This window comes from Misgurnus anguillicaudatus, chromosome 11 (assembly GCF_027580225.2).
Source record: "Misgurnus anguillicaudatus chromosome 11, ASM2758022v2, whole genome shotgun sequence".
NCBI classification, from domain to species: Eukaryota; Metazoa; Chordata; class Actinopteri; order Cypriniformes; family Cobitidae; genus Misgurnus; species Misgurnus anguillicaudatus.
The window spans coordinates 1,487,583-1,509,383 of NC_073347.2; the positions used below are offsets into that span (position 1 = coordinate 1,487,583).

The window sequence follows — 21,801 nt, forward strand, 5'->3', positions numbered from 1 at the left end:
CTTGAAGTCTGAATTTTGTTCTGGCTTGTATGTATTTAAACAACATAACTTTTTATCTTAACTGTTGTAGACCTAATGAGGGCCTGTGGGCTGAAATGCATGGTGTTACTTTTTCCAACCTTTTAATTTCTCTACTACACAAGTATTGCTGGCTCTGTGTTCAACAGGTACTTTTCAAAATGTTTTTTAAAAGTTGCACTAGAATTATTTTGCCCTAATGATTCTAATGCCTGTGTTATCATACACTAGGTTATTTTGAACCCAGTACCTATTACTACTTATTTTTGGAACATGGTCCATGTCCAAATCAGTACCAGCAATAGTCTCTAAAATAAATACAGAGGAAGTTGGCTTTTCTCCGATGCTGGTCAAGCTGATTTGTATGGTCTGTTCTGATAGGGATTTTACAGGGTGTTTAAGCACTTAGGCCACCTAGGGTGAAAAACTGACCAGGTCATCCTAAATCACCCAAGACCAGCAAACCACATTGCTGTTTCATTTCAACCAAGTCATGGTCAAAACTGGCCTGTGAATAGAGATTTTCATTGGAAATTTCTTCTAGGCCTTGTCCCCATCTGATTTGTATTTTATGCATGAAACCAGTTTAGTACTTATTCTGTTGAGATTTAACACTGTCACCCTTGCCAAAACTCTCACTGTTAGATCAAAAAGGCTTTTTTTGTTAAGAAATGTAACATCTTTGGATAGTTTATGCAATGTTCTTAAAGTTTGTTATTTCTTGTAGTGTAGCTTGAAGTTGGTAAAGTTTACTTAATTATTTAACTGATGACAAGTGAGTTTCAAAGTAGCTACTGTATTTCCATCATTATTACCAAAAAAAGACAAACGTTTTTTAAAACGTTAAATGATGTAGAAAGTGAGTTGTGAGGTTTTTAAGGCACATAAACAGTTGCTTCTGGACTAGCGAAGCACTAGGAAAATCACTTTGCATATTGCATATAGATTGTGAGGTATCTTTGCTTTTTTTCTGTCGCACAATTCACAGGGAAAAAATCATGGCCATTTCTGTAGCCGACCAAGTTACGCCGTTACATGGATCATCAGACAGAAAGGGCTATAAAGGGGCATAGGACAAAATATACTAGAGCAAGGGGTTTTCCTTTTCCCCAGTCTCCCTCTGTTTAGTAGCGAGTGATGAAAGGATAATTTCCTCCTTGCCCTTTAAGCGCAGCATTGTCCCAGAGTTCAACGGCCCTAGCGACAGATGAGTTGAAGCCCCCGAGGGCCCCGCTCTAGCCTCCATCTCATGGGCTTTGTTAAGGGCCGAGCCACTGTCATATGAAACAGACATCTAATAGGTAAGCCTTTGTGTCCACCCCTTCACATCTGCTGACCCGCCCCACCCCCAAAAGCATCGGAGCTCTGCAAGAGAAGACAAACCACGAACAACTTCACAATGGGCCCTGGATAGCTGATAAAGCCCTGCCAGTATTGTTTCTGAAATGTGTCTGCACTCTGTGGTTTAAGGTTCTAGAAAATTCAACCACGGGAAGGCGTTGTTTTATAAAAGCATATTCAACACATACAAAAACATCTGACAGTGCTTTGTTAGCTGGGTTTTGTGCTGTGGATAGTGTTCTGTTTTGTTGTTCCTACTTGAAATTACTGAAAATGTTTATTCATTGTTGCTGCAGCAGTTTTGGAGTGTGGTTCAGTCACTTTTGTAGCTGTTTGTACATATGAGGTGGCGACGATTTGTAAACACTTGGTTCATGTTATTTTTTGCTAGTTACCTTTTGCTTTGTCATGAGAAATGATTGTCAATGCAGAGGCATACTTCACATTCATAAATCCTTCATAAATCTTGTTTGCATGTGCAAGTTCTGCACTGAATTGTATATACTTCCAGCAATGTAAGCAATACATAATAATGCAAAAGAATGCATGAACACAAAATCAGACCTGCACAGCTGAAAGTGTTCATGTTCATGTTCTTAAGGGGGGGGGGGGGGGGTAATGTTATTTCATGCATTCTGGCTTATTAACACAATTTAAGAGTTGTAACCCTCATGCTATACATAAGCAAAGTGTTAAAAAAGCTGTTGAGCTTGTGATGGAGTATTTTTGAGCCAAACTCGTTTTTCCTACAATTTTCTGAAATATTTTTTCGAACGGGGGTATCCGTCACGACTGATCGACCCCATACTCCTTTTATGGGCCTTTACCCCAAGAAAAGCACGCCTGCCCTGCACGTCAAGTTAGATCGAGAATGTGCGTAAGTAAATAAAAATCGCACTTGTTTTGTTTGCAATCGGTGCATACGTGCACAGCAAAATCCCCAGTGTTAAATTAACATATTTATATAATCCACACCAAGATTGGTGTTAAAAAATAATTTAAAAAAAAATAAATAATTAAAGTTAAAAAGATAATGAAGTGATTGAGTCATTAATAGTGAACACTTGCTGGTCATTCCGTGTCAAATCAACTAAATTTTGGAATTGTTCCTGTCTTAAAAATTTTATTTTGTTGACTCTTTTTCTGGAGAAAGAGGCTCCCATGAAATCCAACAGTGCTATAAAAGTCCACATACCCTGAAGAGTTAAATATTGTTTACCCAAATCGAATCTGTGGTGTAAGTCAGACACACTGAGACATCAACAATCAGCCTATAAAACACAATCATGGTGACAATCAACAACAAAGCGTCATGCCGCAATGCATGCTGGGTACCAGGATTGTAGAAAACTCATTCATAAATCCCATCATGCATTGCAACATGAAAAAAAATAGCAACTTTCTTACCATTAAAGGGATACTACACCGATTTAGCATTCAGCTTTGTATCTGTAGAAACCCGGCAGTATTACTGAATGACCATGTTTCCCTCCATCATTTCCCCCTGAGAGGAGAGATATCTGCATTTTGGTTCTGCAAAAAAGTCCTCCGATGATGCAAAAATCGTCATATTACATCATCGGAGGACTTTTTTGCAGAACCAAAATGCAGATATCTCTCCTCTCAGGGGGAAATGAGGGAGGGAAACATGGTCATTCAGTAATACTGCCGGGTTTCTACAGATACAAAGCTGAATGCTAAATCGGTGAAGTATCCCTTTAACTGTCACCATTGTTGAGATTTGTATCAGAAATCATGAAGTCTCTCTTAAGCAAAAAACAACAACAACAAAACAAAAACACTAAAGCTTTACGGCAGTCTTATTCAATACAATGTCATTTACATAGAGCTTTTTTATATGACTGTTTCCTCATAATTAATTTGTGATCAAATGTTTCAATGATTTGTAGAGTACAATATAATAAAAACAAACAATCTGAGAAGGGGAAGGTTTTCCCTCTCCATGAAGCAATGAATGAGTGGTCTTACTAAAACATTGTTGCTATCGCTAAAAGAGGAGCGTTACATCAGTGAAGGTCAAGGGACAGATGCCTAACTAAAGGAAACACTAATCACAATAATGGTGACTTCAAATTAACTCATAACAAACACAAACTTAAGATTTAATGTGATACATTTTGTGATAAATGTCTATTTGACTTGTGAGACATTACGTCAGAAAGAAGATTTGTCTACTAAATCACGCGTGTGGATGCTGGAATAGTTGAGCACTTGTATTTTGTTCTGACAGCTGTTTAGAAGTTAAACTTATCCATTTCATCATTTTATTTTTCAAACAGAGATGCTGATAGAGGCAAACGTGAAATATTGCAGCTTTTGGAGGCATACATCCAACAGTATTCATCTATTGCATTTAATAATTTGTCTTTCATTATTATTTTAGTATTTTCTCCAGAAAACGAGTCATCAAAATACAAATTTAGAGACAGGAAAATGTCCAAAATGTAATTGATTTGAATGAAAAAGCAGGTGTTCATCATTAATGTCTTAATCATCACTTCATTATCTCATGAACTTTAACACTGCTTCAGAGTTGTATTTTTAACAACTCAGTCTTTTTTAACACAGATCTTGGTGTGGATTATATAAACACCAAATAGTGTTGAGTTAACACTGGTAGAGTTAATTTAACACTGGGGATTTTCCTGTGTGCATGTAATGTTAACAACACCAACAACAGCAAACATTTTCTGCCTTAGTTGGCATTGTACTGCACTTACGACATTTACACCTTTTAAACGGGCAAATGCAAAAAGAAAAACACATAAACAAACAAGAAATAAATACCAGATAGAGATGTCCTGCTGTAATCGTTGCTGCTGTTGTTCCTGTTGATCAGTTACTGACTCAGTATTCTGGATCATATATGTAAGGCTGTATCTGACTGTAAGCAATAGTTAATTAAAAAAAAAGTTTTAAGTTTTTTTTCCATCAAGGTCACAGCTGTTAAATTAGTATCCAAAAGCAACCAGGAATTACTAGCTATGAAGGCAGCGTTCCAAAAATGGCGGCACTGGCTGGAGGGGGCTCATCATCCAGTTACGGTAATCACAGATTACAAAAATACGGAATATCTTTGCTCAACCAAGAGAATGAATCCCATGCTCAATGGGCTATGTTTTTCACTCATTTCAACTTCACAGTAACTTACAGACCTGGATCTAAGAACACAAAAGCTGACACACTCTCCCATCTCCATAATGATACTAATCTTCATAAATCCACTGAGAGCATCATCCTCGAAACACTCATCCTCGCCTCATCCAATGGGACACTATGAGAGAGATCGAACAATCCAACTCTCTTTCTCCCCCTCCATATGCATGCCCACCGAACAAAACTTTCTTTTGGTTGCCCACTATGTCATCTGATGCAACCAACTTTGTAAAGAACTCTACGATATGCAACATAACCAAATCATTGCACCATTCCCCAGCCGGTCTACTTCAACCACTCCCCCTTCCCAAATGCCCCTGGTCTCACATTGTCATAGATTTTATAACTGATCTCCCCAAATCCAAAAATAACACTGTAATTCTTACTGTAGTGGATCAATTATCCAAGGCCTGCCATCGTATCCCCATGCCCAAGCTCTTTCAGAGGATATAGTATCTGACTGTGGTTCACAGTTTACCTCCAGAGTTTGATCCCCTTTCTTCAAACAACTCAGTGTCAATATCAGTCTAACTTCAGGATACCACCCACAGTCTAACAGGCAAACTGAAAGACTCACTCAACCAAGAACTCACTCATTTTTATGCTCCTACTGTCATCAAAAACAAGCCGACTGGAGTAGATTCCTCATGTGGGCTGAATACGCTCAAAACTCCTTAATCAAACTCTTCACTGGTCTCACCCCATTCAACTGCATACTAGGATTCCAACCACCACTCTTCCCCTAGTCAGGCGAACCCTCTGATCTACCTGCTTTTAATGACTGGTTTTAAAGAAGCAAGGAAACTCGGAACTTAGCTCACCATCACCTTCAGAGGGCCATCAGAAAACAGAGGGATTAGGCCGATTGACATCACAGAGCTCATCCAGAATATAAACCTGGACAATGGGTCTGGCTCTCCACCCGAGACATCCGCCGCAGACTGCCATGCAAGAAACTCAGTCCCAGGTATGTGGGTCCATTCAAAATTTCTAGACAAATGAATCCTGTATCTTATCGATTGGCTTTACCTCCCACTTACCGCATTTCTCATACTTTTCATATTTCTCTGTTAAAACCCACTGGTGGTCCAAGAGGGGAGCGAGAGGAGGCAGCTAGAAGGTTCACCACACCTGCTGAACGGTGGCGAGGAAGCATACCAGGCTCACAATCTCCTTGACTCCAGATGCCGGGGAGGTAACCTTCAATGTTTGGTCGATTGGTAGGGGTAGGGTCCAGAGGAGCACTCTTGGGTGAGGGCGGGAGACATCCTCGACCCTTCACTCATCACAGAATTCCACAGAAAGCATCCAGATAAGCTGGTACCTTGACCTTGCGGAAGCCCCCTGCGTCACACATTTTCATGTGTCGGGAGCCACTCGGGTTGTTTTTGTCTCAAATGAGGCTCCTGCTCCGCTACCTGATCGCCACCAGGGGAAGCCATCCACTCAATGTTGACTATTGTTTCGGACTTCATTTCACATACGTGGACTGATAACACTGCCACCTGATGCTCATTTGAACTTCCTATTTAAACCCTTTCAGTCACAAACAGTATTTGCGAAGTCTTGATTTGCCCCGGCTATCAGTTCTGAGCGTTGTTACTATTCCAGTCTACCTGTGTTTTTGATCTTGATCTGTTTAACCCGTTTTATGATTTGTTTGCTGCCTGCCCTGACCTCTATGCCTGTTCTACGACTATGAGATTTTCCTTAACTATATTGTTGTGTTTGCTGGTATTTGACCAGCCTGTCTGACTGATTGTGCTTATTAAAAGCCTGCAAATGGATCCTCAGCCTCAAGAAGCCTTATTACAACTTTACACAGACCCACGTCTCATCCCTCCTGATGTCACTTCAACAGCTACATGTGGCATCCTACATCAAATTTAAGTCTCTAAAACTCCACCTTAGGACAGTCAATGAAACCGCACCCTCTTACCTCAACTCACTCCCGCCATCAAACACATTCATAGCCAACCTCTACCTGATCAGCTGAAACCACAAAACTAAACTCTACTCTTTTTTCTCTTTAACTGTGTTTATAGTTGGCTTCAAGGTGAATAATAGAAAAGGTATTGCAGAAAGCCGAAAATACTCATTGGCAGGGAAGCGTTTTCTCTTAATTGACATAATAACTTGTCAATGGCGGTGAAAGAGTTAATATAATAATCTACAATGCCACCATCATTCATTTGCACTAAAACCTGTACAATACATGTTTATACAGGTGTATATGTTTTTCATATTTTATTTGTGTATTGTGTACTTAAGTATATTGTATATTGTGAATGTCCGCAGAAAGTATGTCTAATGTGACTATGTTTAATGTATACTGTGTATATTTTATGTTACCTTTTAAAGATTGCTATTTGTACCTGCACTGTTACAGAGCACCTCCCACTTTTCCTGCTGCTGGTGATGTGACAATAAAAGTGATTTGATTTTGATTTGTTGTCTGCTAATAAAATAAATGTGTGAGTGTAAATGCAAAATTCACTTCTTGACATTTATGAAATAAGTCTGAACCTCACCCCATAGAGTAAATCCCATAAATCAGTATTGTATTGTAAAAATGGTAAAAATGTATTTTTACCTTTTTTTTTTCTTTTTTAATTTACCAATGCAATCAGGTTATTTTATTGTATTGGTTTATTGTATAGCCTTTTAGATGTGTCATTGGTGAGGTTGTAATGCTGGATTTAGGTTAAACCATAACATTAAGCAATGAAGCACAAGAGACAAATTAGAAATGGACTATTTATAAATAACCAACTTTATCACTGATTTGTTCAGCTATAACAATTCCATATGCTGGTTTAGCTGAAAGATCTTTATTTAGAGACTTCAATTCTGCTATTGAGAAAGAGCTATTTGTGGATTTACAGTAAATCATGTTCTTCGTGTATGCGTTTTTGAACAGAAAAAGAATAGTAGATTTTCTTTTGTAGTAATTTGGGGTAGATGGTGTTTTTGTTATGTTACAGCCAGCAACATCACATTTTGTCCAAAAGCACATACCAAATGCATACACATTATTTGTTGCAAAGTTTACTTTCCCAAAACCCTTCCTCAAAGTATGAACACAGCAGTTTATCAGGCCCTTACCTGCAAAGCAATCAGAATGTTGGGTAGTGCCTGACCATAGGTGTCATGGCAGTGCACGGCCAGGGCACTTACGGGCACCTCTGTCAACACATCGCTCAGCATCTTGGCCATGGAGCCCACAGTGCCTACGCCAATGGTGTCCCCAAGGGATATCTCGTAGCAGCCAAGCTCAAACAACCGCTTCGCCACCTGAACCGGAACAGAGGTAAACCACAAAAACCGTATTGCCTTTGGAAACATAAACAAGATGAAGGTTTGCACACAGAGAGCTTATTCTGAACGTGAGACAGGCCCGCAGTGTTACAGCATCAGAAGAACAAATATCTACAGAGCTCTGAGATTTGTCACATGATAGAAATCAGGCTGTCACAAAAAAAATCGATTTCTGTGATGCATTAATGTTCGGTAATGTTCTCCTACTTCTCCATTCTGTTCCATTTCGCTTTTGGTACATTGAACAATTTGATAAGAATCGAATAAGGCACCTACAATACCTTTGTGACTTCTGATGGTTTTACTTGTCCCTCATAGGGGCAGCCGAGCGCACATGAAACATACCTGGAAGTAAGCAACGAAAATGTCAGAGCATGGTGTTGAATATATAGCCACAAGCTTGCAAACAGTCACAACTGTAACATTGGTGAACTACTATAATGCTAAGTGCTGTTTTATTTCAACCACAAGCAGAACACTACAAATTGGCCAGAACTGCATTTTTAGCATGGATTACAGTGGATCTATCACCCAATAAAGCAAAATATTCAGCACTATAGGCAAAACATATGGTCAGTGTCAAACAGTTGTGACAAATACTACCAATAGTGACGACAGTGAAAATGAGAAATGGTGCCGGAGAGCGGCGTACAAGCTATATGTGCTTTCCATATGTGAAGGAAACATGTTCTGCTAAACACAGAGAGCAAACAAGCGAAAAGTTGAAAATGTTTCTCTTGGGCCTGTGGTTGTCAAACGATACTGCTCTTTGCTACCAGAATTTCCATTGAGTCCCTTCTTGAAACAGCAGGCGTTGAGTCACATTTGCCAGAATTAGTGCGTCAGACTGTGGGGTGGTTGATCTCTCTCTCTCTCTCTTTCAGATATTTCTTCAATAAAAAGGAGCACAGCCTGAAAACTCTGGACACATCTGGACTTGTACTTGTAACTGACAGTGAGCGCCACACTGAATACACATCTGGAACTTAAATTATTTACTCATTAAATCTGGAATAATTATATCCTGCTCGGGTGTCCAATCTCAAAAACCTCAAAGGTAAAGAGTCCAAAAAATACTAAATTGGCTAAATGAAAGAAACCATTGACCTGCTGGTTAAATCAAATATATTTCTGTTGTTGTTTGCATATAACATAAACGTTGACTCCAAAAACAACACTTCGTGTACTAGAACGGTCTACAATCACAAACTTTTATCAACGGGTCATTTAGTGTACTTTGCGCAAATACACTTTCCCTGAGCAAAGGCCTTAGTCCAGTGTACAATGGTCAGTTCATTAGCCGACTAACACAGATTCTTGGCCAATTTGTGGGTTGGGTTGTCCTGTGCAAGAAGCCTACAAAACCTACAACCTTTTAGGGACAAGTCCAGGGGCCTTACTTCTAAAATGCTGTGTAGAAAGCGTGTACGTGTAATCCATAGAACAAAGATCATCTTGAAAACTGGGTGCAGCTGAACAGTTTTAGATCTCTGCCTTAAAACTGTGCCTAGATAATAAATTCCCACTGTCAATGTTTAAATCCGAGCAGCAAGAATGGTTTATATTTCCAAAACCTGCAGCTATCGGACAACAATGTCTGCTCAGAGCCTGACGTAATACTAAGCACTTTTCTATGTCAAAGACTGTTATTATAAATATGAATGTGGGATTTTTATAAATCAGGTCTCTGATGCTTATCCAATTAAAAGGGTGAAAATGTACATAAAGCCAATTTTACCGCAGAGTTTTGGTCATAAGATTAATGTAATTAATTATTAATTTATTCATAATTTTATTAATAGAGAGGTCTTTGTTGTATGTAGCCACATCTTGACAACATGTTATAGTTTTTGTAGCTCAACTGGTAAAGCATTGATTTAGCAATGCAAAGGTCATGGGTTTGATCCTCAGGGAAAAAACGGTGAACGTGATTTCACCAAGTAAGATGTGATCCCGGATCAACACCATTGTTGGTCCTGGATCAACATTTTCATTAACCAATCAGATTGCAGGATTAGGATTAGTGTGTATGTTAGATTTAGGTTTAGAATTGGGTTAGGGGCTTTTAAGAAATACTCCTCAAACTATTATTTCACACTAATTTGAGGGTTCAAAAATGGTTAGGGTTTGAGTTAAGGATAGGTTTGGGTATCTTTGATTAAAATGTTGATCCGGGATCACAATTTACTTGGTGAAATCACAGCGACCGGGAAAAAACACACAAAAAAAATGTGTAGATTCAGTAAGTCACTTCATATAAATGTCTCTGGTAAATGCATAAATGTACATTTCTCAGCGACTCAACGGCCCCAGTGATGTTTCAACATCCTTCGAAAAGACGTCCAACAGAAGATAGTGTGGAGTAAGTGTTTCTATTCAGCAAGATTTTGGAAATCGCCTAATCGAATACCAGCCCAAACATGTAAGAAAACAGAGTAATAGTCATAGCACACACCCACGCACTGTTATGCCGTCCTGTTTGGCTGCAGAGATGACCTGCTCGAATCTCTGTAAACTCTCCTCTATGGAGCAGTTAATGTTCTTTCTGCTGAAGGTCTCTGAGGCGGATGCAAACACGGCCACTTCAGTAGCGCCCGCTGCAACCTGCAACAGGAAACATTTCATCAGGCTTGTGCTTATAGATGTTGACTTGTGAGAAAGACAAAGCTAGTTAAAGAAATTGCCCAAACATTTACAAATATGTTCTCCAAATAAAAACTTTACTCTTATGTAAGATAAGTGATCCTGGACGCCTAGATAGAGGACATGCACAAATCGAGAGGTTTATTATACTAAACAAACATTGTTGACTGGCTATGGAGGGCAAATTGCAAATGTCACTTGTAAATAAATGTAAATGATGCAAATATTTACTTACAGCTGCCTGGAAGCCCTGAAAATTTGGCGTCAGAACAGGGTATCTAATGTCAGGAGACTTTTTAATACCCTTCAGTACAGCTGTGTGGTCTGCCATCTATAAATCATAAAAAATTGGTTATTTTACTGTTAATATATTTGAGTAGACCAGATGTTTTCATAGGTGCCATCTTTTGGTTGGATGTGCCAATATTAAAATATTTTCCTTAAAAAGTGAGAGCATTACAGGTGGAATTGTAAAAATGGTCAGAGGCAACACTAAAAATATCATATTAGTCCACTGTAAACCCGGACAAGTTGAATTTACTTAAAAAATTGAGAAAATTTGTTGCCCTAAAAAATAAATAATGTGAACTAAAACAAGAGTACATCTAACTTAATTTTTTTTTGTAATTTCACTATAATTGAGCAAGCCCAATAAACTTAAGTTGATTTAATTTGAAATCATTTGTAAAATTAATTGCTTTATCCGAGCTCAAACATTTCCTATTTTTAATAAATGCATTATTTCTTTTTACCCCCGGTTTCACAGACAATGCTTAAGGCTAGTCCTAGACTAAAAACTGAAAATGACGTCCACAAAACAATCTTAAAATATGCCAGTGCTATTGATTTTTCTCAAGATACACACCAAGATACACAGGCGTGTATATAAAAAATGCTTAAGTGTCTTATTTTAACTGAGGCCTAGTCCTGGCTTAAGCTAAACCTTGTCTGTAAAACTAGACCTTACATTAGTCACAACATTTATGACTGACTATATCAGTCATTGAACAAACTTGATTCTCCACAGAAATGCACACAAAACTGCATTTTTCACATGAATTGTCAGTACTGTGGACAGAACTATAAAAGTATGCTGAACAGAGTTCATGTAAGTAAACACTGATTATAATTAACAACAAAACAACATTATAAATATAATAGCTTAAATCTCTATTATATTGTATTAACAAGTACTTCAGCAGTTACAGTTCTTATCAGTTCTTTTTCTATGAAAAAGCTTAAATATTCAAAATATTCAGGCACAAAGCAGTATGGGTATTCCTTAAACGTATTGATAAGTTCATTTCACTTGAAAGTTTTTCAATGGAATTTTATATGCTTAAAAGTTAAGGGGGGGTTTCCCGGACAAGGATTAGACTAGTCCTAGACAAAAAAAATAAGAGCTGTCCAAACCGAAAACAGCTTGAACTGAAATACTTAAAATACATCAGTACTCTTTGTTTTGCCTCAAAATGCACACAAATAATGTCTTTAGTAAGGCAAGTTTGTTAAAACTAGTTACATTTCCTAATAAAACTAAAGCCTAGCCTGGCTTAAGATAATCCCGGTCCGGGAAACCGCCCCTTTGTATGTCCAAAACTCAAAATGTTAAATTATGTTACGTCATTGTTAAGTAAAAACAGTGTATATGTGCACACCTCAGTGTTATATTTGGTTAGAATTCAGTTTACATTATTTTTCTAACACTTTTTAATAGTTTTAGCAAGAAACAGTTCTTAACATTTTATACATTTGACACTGTCACAGCCATGATGAGTAAAACTACACTGTAAAAAAAATTCCGTAGAAATTTGCAGCTGGGTTGCCGGTAACTTACCGTAGATTTAAATTTCTGTTGTTACTGGCAACATTTTTTTCAAAGTTAAATGAACATTAAACATTAACAAGTCTTTGTTTTTACAGAATAGAACTAGAAAGACGGCATTAAGCAAAACATTCTGGGAAACAAAATCTGAAGCAAAAAACAGAAAAAGTTTGATGATGATTTCTGGTTCCCAGAATGCTTTGCATGAGGCTGTTATTGTATAGTTTTGTTCTGTGGAGATAAAGACTTGTTGATGTTTGAAATTTATTCAACTTTGAACAGACTCTTGCCAGTGAATAACATAAATTTAAATCTATGGTAATTTACCAGCAACCCAGCTGCAATACCATTGTAATTTCTATGGATTTTTTTACAGTGCACCAGCAACTTGGGGAGGTTTCCCAGACAGGGTTCAGATTAAGCCAGGGCTTGCACTGTAAAAAAATCCCTTGCTGCCATTTAACTTATTATTATTTATCTTGACTAGAATTGTTAAAACTTAAAAAATATAGTTGAAATAAGTCAATTTCATTTTTTAAGTTGTACCAGCTCATCTCTTGTCAATAATAGTAAGTTGAAATAACTTGTAAATCTGATGGGTAAACAAAAAACATAAAATGTAAGGCAGCAGTTAAAAATGTTTTTACAGTTTAAAAAACTTTTACAGTGTAGATTTAGTTATTTTAGGACATTTAAGTAGTTTGTTCTAACATTTCAAAACCTTATAAAAAACATTACTGGTGTGCATCCTAAGACAAGCTGTTTTCAGCAAAGACAGCTCAAACATTTATTTTAGTCTGGGACTAGACTTAATCCCTGTATGGGAAACCACCCCATCATGTTTAACTTATAACAAAATACAGATAAAATAGTTCACATTGAAACCATCAACACTTTTAAGAACAGGAATGAACTAAAGTCACTTTTAACCACAAAAATACTGTTTTTAAACATGATAACAATACCCAAATCAATGGTTTTGTGTGGCTTCAAAGAGATATCAGTCAACACACTCTTTAGGTTTATAATAGTAGCTTATTACCTGTGCTACCCACTTTGAAGACACAAAGCTTGTGGCTTCGATCACAGGCAAGCCGGTCTGAGACAGCATGTCTATTAACTGTATTTTGACCTCTGTTGGCACTATTTCCTGCAAAAATAAATAACAGAAAAGTCTTGATTTTCTTTGAACGCATCCAGAGAGATTGCACATCTGGGAGCCAAACAATAATTTATGCGCCAGCATCATCAAATCAATAATTTAAGTAAAAACATAAATTAGCAGTTTATATGGTTAATGATTTAAAATGGACTTTGAAGATAATGTTTATAACTTTAGGCAAACATGCACATGAAGAGATAGTAGCACGTCATATGTCATTTAATCATTGAGTGAGTGGTCTTTTTTTAAGATTTACTGTTTACTACATAATGTAAAGAGCATTCTGTGAAAATATAACCTTTATATCTTTAATATTGACTGCATAAGGCTCTGTCAAAGATAGAACTCATAGTGAAATTAATGGTTGAAATCAAACTTTGAAGGCTTGTTAACTCAGAATTTGATTTTCAGACTTTAGCATGGTTTTGATAAAAGGATCACATACTGTTTGTGCTTCTAGTTATGAAACAAAGGCCTACAAAATAACACATGCAACACATACTTCACAACAGTGAAACCTCTACCTTTTCATTTTGAAGTCCGTCTCTTGGCCCAACCTCCACAATTTTGACAAAATGTGGAAGCTTAGGCAGTTGAGAACACTGTAAATTGAAAAAACAATGAGGAAGGAAGGAGCATATAACAATTTCACAGAGCTGCATGGAAAATCGGAAAGGTGGCTTAAGATCTATATCCTCTGTGTCTACGCTTCCTGTGAAACGCTGTGTACAACATCATGTTTTCAATCTGGTCTTGAGAACATTGCCAGGTTGTTTATGACATAATGTGCACTGGAAAGAAGCATATCCGTAATTTGGGATTGTGCAGCCAAAGTTTAAGCTCGAAATTTGAGCAGTAGTGAAAAGCCATTATAGACGGGATGCCTGTTTGTAGAAGAATTGAATGACTGTAAAATCTGAGCCTCTTAATAATGAACGCTGTAATATTATTTCAACACAACGCGAGATTTGTGTGTTATTCATCGCATTGTCGTGAGTGAGTCTTGTTCTGTACAGACATGGAACGATCATTTACGGGATTCACTCCTGCATTTAAATGCGGTTGTCACTCCAGAAACTTTGCAGTGTGTATAGAGCCTATAAGTATTTTATTATACTAACTCTAACCCACCACATTCTACTGATACACTAATGAGGTTAGTTTGTTGACATTTGTTGACATGTGCAGTAGCAGCAAATTAATGAGAGTTATTTGACATGTAGTTGTAATAGGCTGTAATGGCTCAGCAGAAGTAACTTGATCTATAAGATCTATAACTGCTCATTTCAACCCCCAAACTTCAAACCCTTTTCAGTTGCCCTGGGCAATGACCTGTTTATTTTCTTCTTTCTTGTGAGTTGAAAGAATTTGCAGCCCATTTATTGTAATGTATCATTCATCAATGTTAAATATAATATAATACATTGACATTCAATCTCGTTCTGTTTCTCCCTTGATCAAAACAATTTGTGACATTTTTTCCCATTGAGTTAGTTAAGCTACTATGCATTGTATATACAGTATATATTATACTAAATATACAAGAGTCATGCATAAATCATGCACGCACAAAAACATCCCCCACCTTCTCTTCCCACGGGAGACGTGGCAACCATGGAAAATCCTGCAAGAGAGTCTCATAGCTCAGGCAGTGCTTGACCCCGGTGGAGATGTTACCCATCCGGCTAGCGCGGTCTACTAGCCAAGTGTCGCTCCCTGATGACACCTGTAGAGATCAGAGTTCAGATGCGCTTCCTCACACTGTTCTTGAGTCACCGGAACAGCACGCCAGCATCCAGAAAGCGTCTCATCAAAGGACATGGAATGACTCAGCTGTTACCATGGCAGCAGCATCCCTGCCTGTGGACAGTGATACAGAGAGGGGGGAGGGCTAAAGATGTTAGACAGCATTCTGTTAGATTCAGAATGACAGCTTCACGTGAAGTATGGGACTTTACAATAAGACTAACCACACGCTACTTATTTTACTAGCTCTGGCTTTTCTCCCCGGCGGAAAGCTACAGCTTCGGGGAAATACGCTGGCTTGATTGATCTCCTGTGACTGAGGCAACTGAAGGTTTTCAATGGCTGACTGTGGCACTCTTGCCAATGTCAACTGTGCTATGTTATAAAATCTCTCTGTAAAGCCAGGCCGCAATTTACTTGTGAAAGAGCCATTCTTCTCGGCCCAGGTGCTTACAATAGAGAGGTTTAAGGAAGCTCTTGTGTTGAGCTCTTCCTCAATAAGATGCCGGTGTGCTGTGAGATGGTCTGGCCTCTCTCTCAGAAGGGGGGGAAATGCCACTGGTGGGTCCAGGGGCCACATTTATTAGGTATCAATGCTTCTCGCATGGCATTGACTGATTCATTACAACCTTACAAACTAAGAGCAAGCTATGTTCAGGTTTTCTGGTGTTTTCAAATAATACATTTTCATTCATTTTCTATATGACCTTCCAGTCATTTATGATTAGGATTTTAAAAATCTTTTTGATTTATTTTGTGACCCAGATTGTAAACCAATTGAATAATAAAAAAAAACAAGATTACTTGCAAGCAAGTTTTATTCTACTCAACAACAACAACAACAAAAAAAGCTGATGGCAAAAACGACTTTACGACAAATAACATGTTAATGTAAAATGTCTTTTAAATCAAGAATATTTTAGGTTTAAATGATGGAATTGAAAAGATTGTTGGTTCTTTCAAAATGTTCACCATTTAGCTTTTACTAGCTCAAATGTGTAACAATATTTATTTGACAAATGTGTGACAAACTGCCTGTAAAGAACTGAAACTACTTTTTGGGGTAGTTTCCCGAACAGGGATTAGCTTGAGCCAGGACTAGACCTTAGTTTAATAAGGAAAATAACTAGTTTTAACAAACATGTCTTACTACCCTGCTACAAAAACCCAATAGACACCATCACAGAAATTCTATTGTTTTTATTGGGAATTATATTGGTTCTAAACCAGTAGTTCTCAAACTGGGGGCCGTGAGATGGTGCCAGGGGGGCCCCAGTTTTATGACATTTTATAAAATACATTCATTTATCATGAATTCTGTGTAATTAAACCTAAAAAATAAGACTACTAACCAACAGCACTACTTTGTATAACTTAATATGTTTTGTTTAATTAAAATGTTAAATTTTAGAACAGTTTTTCTTAAAAATTTTCTTTGGGGGGGCACGCGAAGGAATGCATCGTACACAAGGGGGGCCTTATGCGGAAAAAGTTTGAGAACCACTGTTCTAAAGGAATATGGCCCAAAACAGTGTATTGGTTTTAATGGTAATGGTTTTGATGGTATTTTAGTGGAAATCTAGTGGAAACAAAGGGCACTGATGCCCTTTGCACGTCAGTGCAAGTTGTTTTTTTTAGTTTGGACAGCTCTTACATTTATTTTAGTCTAGGACTAGTCTAATCCCTGTCCGGGAAAACGCCCCATAATGTTTTACATAGTCTTTACATACTAATCTGTACTTGGACTGTTTTATTTATCTATGAATGTGTGTAATCCAGTGCAGTCATTATGCCTGGAGTTATCCGGCACATTCTACAGCAGGGTGTAGATAATTGTGAATTGCCCCCAGCTGGAGTGAGCCGCATTAGATCTGTGTTCCTATCAAACCACTTAGCCTTTCCTTTTCTTTGAATGCCTTCTAACTATAAGGACAAAAACTGGACATTCATCTTGACAAATACCAGCTGTCGGGTTTACTTCAAAGAGTTAAGCTGCACCTTCAGGCCAATCCCAGAAAACATGAAGTAACGCAGTGCAGGTGAGCTGGTGTGGGGGCTTTCCTTTTATTATTCCATGCATGCAAACATTCATCCACTGAGCATGACAGCAAGCTAAAATGTTAAATGAAGCATAATTGAAGTATGGGTTACTTTGGCTGTATTGAAGGTTCATTTCTGTTTATCTTTTGCTATCTACAATTGTGGATGATTTAGAAGCAAGCTATACACAAATTTCGGGACAAACAAATCCTGCTTGGTTAGTTAAGGGCCTCTAATGTCATCTCAAAATGTAAAATATTTACTTTTTGCTGTCCTCTGTAGTGTAATTAACGTCTTTACAATGATTCATATTTATCATGGATGGGCAACCGGCGCCCCAGCAATATTTTTAAAAAAGTCTGCTGGATCATAGTATACTCCAAATTTTACAATTCATTATGCATGAATGCTTTTGTTCAAAGCAAAGGGAGAGAAAAACAGAATTCTATTAGCGTAGGGGCCGTTCGCATGTAATACAAGTGTCATACATTATTGTGGTTTAAAATCTGCTCGGTTCCAGACAGGCTACCTATGGCGGCAAAAGTATATTACCCATATGAGGTATGTGAGTGCTTTGTTCTAGACAAACTAACTATTGCGGGAAAAGTACAATTACTTGACCTTTTATGTGAATGCTTTGTTAAAGAAGAATGTCTTAAGTTTAGATTTAAATTGATCGACTGTGTCTGATACTCGAACATTATTTGGTAAATAATTCCAGAGCTTAGGGGCCAAGTAGGAAAAGGATCTACCACCTTTAGACACTTTTGATATTCTAGGGATAATTAAGTGGCCAGAAATTTCTGATTGCAGTTTACAGTTTACGTGGTGGATTGTATTCCGATAGTAATTATTTAATATGTGGGTGCTAGGCCATTTAGGGCTTTGTAGGTGATTAGTAATATTTTAAATTGTATGCGATATTTAACTGGTAGCCAGTGTAAAGATGACAGAATTGTACTAATGTGGTTATAAGCACTTTTGCAGCGGCATTTTGAACCAGCTGAAGCTTGTTTACCTGATTTGCGTGACATCCCCCGAGTAACGAGTTACAATAGTCTATTCTAGAGGTCATAAAAGCGTGGATAAGCTTTTCTGCATCTGATGCAGACAGCATATGGTGTATTTTTGAGATATTTCTAAGATGGAAGAATGCTGTGTGGCAGACGTTGGAGATATGACTATCGAAAGATAGATTGCTGTCGAACATCACACCTAAATTCTTAACTGTGGAAGATGGCACCACCGTGCAGCCATCTATGGGCAACTTGTAATCTGACATATTATGTTTGGAGCGATTTTGGTTCAATAATAAGTATCTCAGTCTTATTGGAGTTTAGCATTAGACAGTTATGTGCCATCCAGTCCCTAATATCACTAATGCAGTCTGTTAGCTTAGCAAACTGGTGGGTTTCGCTAGGATGTGACGAGATGTAAAGCTGGGTATCACCCGCATAGCAGTGAAAACTTATGTTATGTTTCCTGATAATGTCTTCTAGAGGTAACATATATAACGAGAATAGGATAGGGCCTAAAACTGATCCCTGTGGTACGCCAAATTTAACGGGGGAGTGATATGAATCTTCCTCATTTACATAAACAAAGTGTCTATTGAGTAAGATTCTGTGATCTATTGTGTCAAAGGCTGCACTAAGGTCTAGTAATATAAGGATTGAGATTTCACCACGATCGGATGTTAATAGGAGGTCATTTGTAACTCTAAGCAGCGCTGTCTCTGTGCTATGGTGGGGCCTGAATCCTGATTGGAACTTTTTATATGTATTATTATTCGCTATGAATGTGCGTAGCTGACTTGCCACTATTTTTCTAATATTTTAGAAAGAAAAGGTAGATTTGAGATTGGTCTAAAGTTATTAAGATCTCCCTGGTCAATGTTTGTTTTTTAATGAGCGGTCTAATAACTGCTAATTCTAGAGATGAGTTAAAGATATTTAGTACTGTGTCTGACACTACATGAAATACCTCTTTAAGTAGTTTTGTGGGAACGGGTCTAATATACAGGACGATGATTTGGATGACATTAATAATTTAGAGAGCTCTTCTATTGTAGTAGGTTTAAATGACTCAAGATGTTCGTATGGTAATCTAGTGTTAAATGTACTATTGGGTAGAGTGGTGGCTGCCTGCGATGTTTTCCCTAATAACCGTAATTTGGTTAGTAAAGAAGTTCATGAAGTCGTTACTATTGTGTTGGAGTTTACTATTGGTTTCTGTTTGTTCTTTGTTTCTAGTCAGTTTCGCAACTGTGCTAAAGAGGAAACGAAGGCTGTTATGATTTTTTTATTAAGCGCACTGAGCATGCTGAACGCCATACCTCTAACTTTGTGCTTCGGTAGTTTCTTTCCATTTTTCTAGAGCTGCAGTATGATGGTCATACCATGGAGCTGGCAGTTTTTCTTTGATTCTCTTTTTTCAAATGGGAGCAACGGCATCCAACATGTTAGAACAAACGTTGTTCAGGTTTTCTATTATAATATCCAGATCTTCACGGTTATCTGCTACATGTTTCATTTGAGACAGGTCTGGAAGAGTGCTAATAAAGCTATCTGTAGTGGTGGAAATTATTGTTCTGGCTAATCTGTAGCATGATGTAAACTGAGTGATCCTATCTAGAAGTACAGTGTATGACACAAGGCATGGTCTTGAAACTGCATCGCTCTGGGGTGATATTTCGATGTCATTAATATTGAGTCCGAGTGACAGAATAAAGTCTAACGTGTGCTTACGAGTATGCGTGGGCCCTGACACGTTTTGTTTAATACCGAGAGAATTTAGAACATCCATAAACGCACACCCTAATGCATCTTTTGGGTTATCCACATGGATATTAAAATCACTAAAGATAAGAGCTTTATCTACAGTGACTGTAAGCTCAGATAGGAAATCTGCTATTTCTTTAAGAAAATCTGTGTGGTGGCCCGGAGGCCTGTAGATGGTAGCTAAAATGAACAAAAGCTGTTTGTTGTTTCGATCAGTTATTTCCATATTTAACAGTATTATTTCAAATGAATAAAATTTTAGTACGGATTTATGGTTTACTTTAAATATTTTGTTGTATATTTGTAGCTACACCACCCCCTCTCCCTTTTAAACAAGGAACGTGTTTATATTCTCGTATTCTCGGGGGTTTTCATGTTTAGAAGAACACCAGTGGATGATCAGGTTCCACTTTAGTGCGTAAGCGTGTCTTGAAGACGGCGCTCGCGCTGCAGTAATAGTATTAGATACCGCTTATGGTAAATCACTTAAAACCTCCTCACGTTGAGGAACCAAATGTGGAGATTCCACAGGTTGGGGCGCAGTTGCCATAACGTGCCGGCTCCTTGAGAAAGAAGGTCCTTCCTCAGAGGAATCCACCAGGGAGGGGCTGTTGTGAGGAGCATGAGTCCAGGAAACCAGTTCCTGGTGGGCCAATAAGGAGCAACCACTAAAATGTTCTCTCCGTCCTCCCTGACTTTGCACAGTGTCTGTGCGAGAAGGCTCACTGTGGGAAACAGTGCCAGTGCATCCATGCCGAGTGAGACGTCAGTTTGTGGATAAAACAGGCGACAATGGGTTGTGTCTGGAGATTCAAACAGATCTATTTGCGCTCTGCCAAAATGTTTCCAAATCAGCTGAACCGTTTGGGGGTTTAGTCACCATCTGGGATGTGAATGGCACGGATTCTCCCTCAGATTCTTCTGACTCCAGAAGAGGAGATGATGGGCGAGATGACTTGGCGATTGATATACGCAATGGTCGCAATGTTGTCTTTGCAAACGAATACATCTTTTCCTTAACTGCCAACCTGTCCTACGTGGCCCCCCACCCTGTGTTGGAGGCATCTGTGTGTATTACAGCATGTCTGGAGACCTGTCTCAAGGGCACACTATCCCAAAGAAATGGCGGGTCTATCCACAGAGTGAAAGTGAGATGGTACACAGGTGTTATAGTTACACAGTGTACACCGCTGCGCCACGCTCTCCTCGGAACTCTGTCGTGAAACCAATGCTGAAGCGGTCTCATATGGAGCAACCCGAGCGGTGTTACAGCCCCAGCTGCTACCATATGTCCCAGGAGCCTCTGAAATCGTTTCAGTGGGACCGTTGACTTGCCTTTGAGAGCATTGAAACACGTTAGAATTGACTTTACACGCACTTCGGTTAGGCAGAACAAATCCAGTTCCATACCGAGAAAAGAGATCCTCTGCACAGGGCAAAGTTTGCTCTTCTCTCAATTGACCCGAAGACCCAAACAAGCGAGATGCCGAAGCATTAAGTCTGTGTTCGCAGAGCGTCTCACTATTCGCCAATAAACCAGAATGCGAACACCGCTCTCTCTCAAGGGTTTTAACGCTGCTTCCACTACTTTCGTGAAGACATGCGGAGAGAGAGACAGCCCGAATGGTAAAACTTTGTACTGAGTTACCCTCCCCTCGAACGCAATGCGGAGAAACGGCCTGTGGGGAGAGAACGGACACATGAAAGAACGCGTCTTTCAGGTCTATGGCTGCAAACCAATCTTGGGGGCA

The 21,801-nt window shown here is 38.5% G+C and overlaps 1 protein-coding gene across 2 annotated transcripts in view; it reads right to left on the minus strand.

The window, feature by feature from the left end:
- Positions 1-15,821, minus strand: part of hmgcll1 (3-hydroxymethyl-3-methylglutaryl-CoA lyase like 1) — a 59,769-nt gene extending 43,948 nt beyond the window's left edge. Inside the window, exons 1-7 of one of the 2 annotated variants that reach the window (XM_055170788.2) lie at positions 15,070-15,821; positions 14,009-14,086; positions 13,365-13,472; positions 10,733-10,828; positions 10,310-10,458; positions 8,136-8,199; positions 7,642-7,830 (exon numbers count right to left, since the gene is read on the minus strand). In XM_055170788.2, the coding sequence (XP_055026763.2) occupies positions 7,642-7,830; positions 8,136-8,199; positions 10,310-10,458; positions 10,733-10,828; positions 13,365-13,472; positions 14,009-14,086; positions 15,070-15,165 (780 nt within the window). In that variant the 5' untranslated portion in view covers positions 15,166-15,821. The remainder of the gene's footprint in view (positions 1-7,641; positions 7,831-8,135; positions 8,200-10,309; positions 10,459-10,732; positions 10,829-13,364; positions 13,473-14,008; positions 14,087-15,069) is intronic. The other variant, XM_055170787.2, reaches the window with a different exon arrangement.
- Between the last annotated feature and the right edge of the window lie 5,980 nt (positions 15,822-21,801).